Below are 5,934 nucleotides of genomic sequence, written 5' to 3'. Positions count from 1 at the left end.
CGTTCACTAGACTCATGCCTACATTTCTGCACACCTGGTGTTCACTAGACTCGTCTACATTTCTGCACACCTGGCGTTCACTAGACTCATGCCTATATTTCTGCACACCTGGCTTTCACTAGACTCATGCCTACATTTCTGCACACCTGGTGCTCACTAGACTCATGCCTATATTTCTCACGAGCCACTCATAGTATTAGGCTCTTGACACTTGATGCTCTCTAGATTTGGACTTCCACTCAGATGTAAAGTATTTCTCTATTTTTATATGAACACAATAGAATGAATTGTTTTTGATATTTTAAGTTGAATAGTGCATATTAGTAAAATGAATTTCACCTGATGCTCTTAATATTTTTTAATGTGGCTCTGAAATGTTTTAATTATATAGGCGATTCCCATTATGTTTCTATTGAAAAGTGTTGCCTACCTACTATCATGTTTTGTTTCGTTTTTGTTTGTTCGTTCTGTAACAGGTTCTAATGGTGTAGCCCTGTCTAGTCTTCATCTCAGAATTGGCGGCTGCAGCTCCTGCAGGCTAAGAGCTGCAGTTATGAGCCACCACACACAGTGACACTCTTTAAACTGAGAAACTGCTCTTTACTCAGCCTATAGAATTTTTCTGTCCTAATCTTCTTTATGAATTATATTAGACACAAATAATAGATAAGCAGTTGCTTACTTACTGAATTTCTTTTATTCATTGAAAACTACAGCCAGGTATGTAATCCCAGCCCAAAGAGGAAAGAACAAGAGGATTAGGAGTTCAAGGCTAGCTTTAGCTGCTTGAGACTGTCTCAAAATAAACAAACACAAAAGGCAAAAAAGAATAGTATCTTAATCGTTCACGATCCAGAAACGCGTTTGTTTGACAAGGAACCCAGAATTCCCCGAAAACAGGTTCTTTTTTGTTTATTTGTTTTGATATTTTGAAGATATTTTTGGTCTGGTATTTGAGGGGAGGGGTGCTTTGGTTGTTCGTTGTTTTTCCTTGTTTATTTTCTGGTGTTGTTCCCCTTGTGTTGTTTGCTTGTATATGATATTACTATGTAGACCTGGTTGGCCTAGAACTTCTGACTTAGACCAAACTGACCTTGTCTCTACCTTTCAAAAGCTGAGATTACAGGAATGAGTCACCCATGCACAAGCCCGAAAAATGTCTATTACAGAAACAGTTGTAAGGTGGATGAATATATGTAAGATAAATCTTCCATTGTGTTTTTTTGTTTCGGGTGGGATATGCTTAATAATGAACCCAAGACTTTTCATGAGTTACACTCCAAACCCAGATTATTTTTTTCTTATCAACCAGTATTTTATTCATCAAACACAATCACAAAACGGATACCTTCCCCAACCCACTACAGCATTATGACAGTCCTAAATGGTCTCTACAGTGGAATTTCTAAATGTTTCAATCCAATGTATAAGTACACCCAAGCAGGGTTCCCTACCTGTATCATAAGGCACAGAAGGTAATTTGAGCAACTACTTTGTCAGTTTTTCCAAGAACAACTTAACTACTAAACTCCAGTCACACAAGAGAAGTTCATTCATCTATGTAATAGATGCTTTCAGTCGCTAAAGCTTAATTTTATGTGGAACATCGTCAAGAAATCGTTAGGCCTTTGTATTGCCAAGCTAGTAATGATTGAGAGTCATACAGTCAGGGCCAGAATACAGTTCAGCAGGTAAGGGTGTCTAACCACCCAAGCTAAGCCCCAGAACCCACAGAAGGGTGGAAGGAGAGAAGCAAATTGTCCCCTGACCTCCACAAGTGCCTGGTGACATGTCTTAACCATATTATATGCATAATCTAATAATCATTTTTAAGATTTATATTTATATAGTTGTTGTTTATGAGCTATAAAAATCAGCAAAAACAAGTTCCCAAAAAGAAAATTTATATTCTGTCTGGCAGATTGTGCAATTATGCTCTGAAAAGACTTCTAAAAGTTATTGAGGAAAAAAAGACAACAGCAAACATGTTATGGCAGTTATGACTTCAACCTAATGTGTTCAGCTAATGTGCTAAACATTAACTATCTTCAAATGGCTTTAAAAAAAATTATGACTTCTGTTATTTCAATTAACCCTTAAAATACCATTGCTACCATAGTTACAATGATTACAGCCATAATTATACTTAGGGACTTGGTCATACTTTACCTAAGTATATCAGTCCAAACCCTCCGGAGCCGATCATCTTGCCCAGCGCCCACTGGTTTCCGTCCATGTCATCCAGAACTTTGCCTTCTGGGAGTGGAACGGGAAGCTTGTATTTCTCTTTTCTTCTCGGTGCCATCACATCTGTTGACAGAGGGGTGAGATAAACAGTGAAAAACAAAACTCGAGCGTCGGAACTCATTTCTTCCAGTGTTTCCCCCAGAATTAAGATTGGGATCCTGATGTCAGTTCCAACTAGAGAAGTCTATCCACCATAATCAAGTTAGAAATCCATATGCTTTGAAATCTAAAAGATACTGACACACATGTATATATATATACTGATTGGGGCTGGAGAGAGGGCAGGTGGTTTAGAGCATAGAATGCTTATGTAGATGACCTGGTTCGGTTCCCAGCACCCACATGGCAGCTTGCAACCCTCTGTAACTCCAGCTCCAGGAGTCTGATGTCATTGACAGTTCTCACTGGCACCTACACTCACAGGCACACACACACACACACACACACACACACACACACACCCCACACACACACCTAGTTAAAAATAAAAAAACAAATCTTTAAAAAATATCCACTGTGTTTCATTTAAATCATTTCTTCAAAACTCTACTTACTGGTTTATTAATACTTAGCAACACTACAGAATACACTTTAAGAACATGATTTTACACACAAGTAAATACTCATTTGTTGAGAATGCTGTGTTAACAACGAGGTCAATAGACTCAAGAGGTGTGTGGCTTTAAATTCAAAGATCAGACACTATGATCATCAAAGAGCAAGGGTTTTCCTGGCTATCTAATCTGGCAGGTCAGGCCACTGGCTAGTTCAGACTGGTTTTGTTTTTTTTCTGACACGCCTTCTTACCCACTCCCATCAATATGAAAACAGCTTTGCTTTTGAGATTACGGATATACAGATAAGAGGAAATCCATAATCCATACGAAAACCATGAAACCTTAATCAATTATCATTGTAATCAGATTAGCAAATTACTAATGGGAGCTTTGAGGGGGTTGGCCAAAAACATTTCTAAGGGGTATAAAATTATATTAATAAATATTAGAATAAATGACCGAAACTAACCGTGAAAGTAATTACGAACCTCTTAGAATTTCTAGATAAAAGTAAAAACCTGATGGGTTCTGCTTTAGTTTGGTTTCTATTGCTGTGATAAACACCATGGATAAAAGTAACTTGGGACAGAAAGGGCTTATTTCATACGATAGTTTACAGTCCATCCTAAGTGTCAGGGCAGGAGCTCAAAACAGGAACTCCAGGCAGGGACAGGAGCAGCCAGGAGGGAAGAATCCTGCCTTCCTGCCTGACTGGCTTGGAGGACGGCTTTTTTAAAACACACCGGGACCTGCCCAGAAGGGGTTCTGCTCACAGTCATTCCATCAAAGGACCAGTGGGCCAATCAAATGGAGGCATTTGCTCATTGAAATTCCCTCTTCCCAGATGACCCCGGGTGGTGCAAAGTTAAGGAACAATCACAAGAAAAAAAAAAAAAAAAAAAAAAAAAAAAAAAACCCTACCCAGGACAGATGCTTTCGTGAAAATGATTCATAAGTACACCCAGTGCAAACTTTGTCCCATCTTCGCTCAAGTAGAACTTTTCCTCCTTCACTTACTGAGCCCAGTGCCGCCGTGGCCGCCCCTTAAAAATATTCGGAATGAACCCAACCACAAGCAGAGCGGGAAACCTAAACTGTGAACACCTAGGGCAGGATGCTGAAGTAGGATGTGTGTCACCGGATCCCCTTAACCGGGCAGAACATCGTGACACCCACGCCAAAGTTGCTGACTGAAACTTTCAAGTCTCCTAGAACAACTTCTGAGCGGGCGGCTACAAAGATACGTAAAGTTTGGGGTACTAGGTGTCCCCGGGGTGAGCCGCTCGCCGGGTGCAGACCCTTCCCCCGCAGCGGGCAGCGGCGGCCGTGTCCCCGACCGGACAGTCCCGGTGTGCAGAGCGAGCGATCGGGTTCCGGGACAGATCGGTACCCAGGGGCCAGCAGAGGCCCGGCCTGCAGCCGTCCGTACCGCGTGGCAGCCCCCGAGCTGACCTCGGCGACCGAGGGAGGGAGGGACGGAGGGAAGACTGACCTGCCGCCCGGGTTCCCGCCGCGCCGGTCTCCGCAGCCAGGCGGGGTCGAGGCCTCGCAGGCGGGCGGGCAGTGCCAGGCGCCTCCCAGGGGCAGGGCGAGCTCCCGGGCCCTCCCCGCAGCCCCAGCCGCCCAAGGCTACGGAGCCTGCCCCGGACGACCCGGGGGCGAGGCCAGCGTGAGACTAGATAGGGGGTGGCCGTCCTTGAGCCCGCCCAGGTCTGTCTGGAGAGCAACCAGAGCGGCGTGGGGTGGAGCAACCAGGGCGGGCACTTGTGAACGGGAAGAACTCAAGACTTCCTGTACCAGTCCTGAGTACCAACTGCTTTCAAATGGGCCCAGCCCTCACCAAGAGCTCGCCCAGCAGCCAGGCTCACCCACCCAGCAGCCAGGCACATCCACCCAGCCCTCAGGGACCTGGACTGAATGTACGTGCCTCTGCTGAGGGTTGAGGGGGTGGGGAAGGCTGTACCTGAGTGTGACAGTCCCAGCCAGGAGAATGTTTTTGGTTAGCTAAAAGCTTAATTTAGTTGGTACATTTCTACCTCCCCGTCTGCAAAATGGAAAAGATTAGTTATCGGGTTTCAAGGTTACTGTGTCAACTGAGAGAAATATGTTAAGTATACTTTAAGGGTTTTTTTTTGTTTGTATGTTTTCAAGACAGGGTTTCTCTGTAACCTTGGAGCCTGTCCTGGAACTAGCTCTTGTAGACCAGGCTCGTCTCGAATTCACAGAGCTCCACCTGCCTCTGCCTCCAGATTGCGGGGATTAAAGGCGTGCACCACCACCACCTAGTTTATTTCTAGTCCTTTGAGAACGCAAAGGAAGTTTCTGTTTTGGAGTAAACAAAACAAATCCCCCCCCCCAAAAAAAAACAATTATTTAAACAGTACTTACGTTCCTTACCTAAAAACAGTCAATTACCCAAATTGCAAATACTGAGAGGAAATCTGATGCTCTCCCTATAAGGGCTAAAGTTATGTTTAAGTTTAAATTACCGTTCTTAAGAGATGTATAAAACAAAAATGCCTCTAACTTGTAAACCCCACTTGTCCAGGGATAGAGAAACCTGTCAGCCTCACTTACCCAAGGAGAGAGAACTTCTTGGAATGACAGGGGCTGTTGTTCATGTAACAAGCCACAGGCTTTCACTTCTGTAAACAAGTCTGGTTGCTCCAACTGCACAGGATTTGCTTGACCACCTGTAGGTGACAGGAACTAAGTCAGGAGGTATGCTTGCCCCTGATTGGAGGAAGGCAAGAAGTACATAGCTTTGTGGGGTTTGCCTTCATAAGCCCTTGCCTAAGGTGGTTCTCAGCCACACTCCTTGAATCTCAAGTGTGGACCTAGCCAGTGTCCATTTTCCTGGCCACTATTTAATAAAAAATGTTTCAAATTTGGCTCAAATACAGTGATAGTGGCTAGGTGTTATTAACATCTCTTCATTAAATTTGATAAGTAAGGAATTGGCACTTTTTTATTTATTTATTAAAGATTTCTGTCTCTTCCCTGCCACTGCCTCCCATTTCCCTCCCCCTCTCCCAATCAAGTCCCCTCCCTCGTCAGGCCAAAGAGCAATCAGGGTTCCCTGCCCTGTGGGAAGTCCAAGGACCACAATGGAAAATGGCACTGGATGGTG

General features: G+C 43.9%; 1 protein-coding gene across 1 annotated transcript in view; it reads right to left on the bottom strand.

Annotated features, from left to right (window-relative positions):
* Positions 1–4,463, bottom strand: part of Vrk2 (VRK serine/threonine kinase 2) — a 104,551-nt gene extending 100,088 nt beyond the window's left edge. The window contains exons 1-2 of the mRNA XM_005367732.3: positions 4,297–4,463; positions 2,170–2,310 (exon numbers count right to left, since the gene is read on the bottom strand). Coding sequence (XP_005367789.1) covers positions 2,170–2,305 — 136 coding nt within the window. The 5' untranslated portion in view covers positions 2,306–2,310; positions 4,297–4,463. The remainder of the gene's footprint in view (positions 1–2,169; positions 2,311–4,296) is intronic.
* Between the last annotated feature and the right edge of the window lie 1,471 nt (positions 4,464–5,934).

This window comes from Microtus ochrogaster, unplaced genomic scaffold (assembly GCF_000317375.1).
Source record: "Microtus ochrogaster isolate Prairie Vole_2 unplaced genomic scaffold, MicOch1.0 UNK22, whole genome shotgun sequence".
In the NCBI taxonomy this organism is placed as follows: domain Eukaryota; kingdom Metazoa; phylum Chordata; class Mammalia; order Rodentia; family Cricetidae; genus Microtus; species Microtus ochrogaster.
Note: the sequence above shows the minus strand (reverse complement) of the source record. Positions and strands in the feature narration are given on the sequence as shown.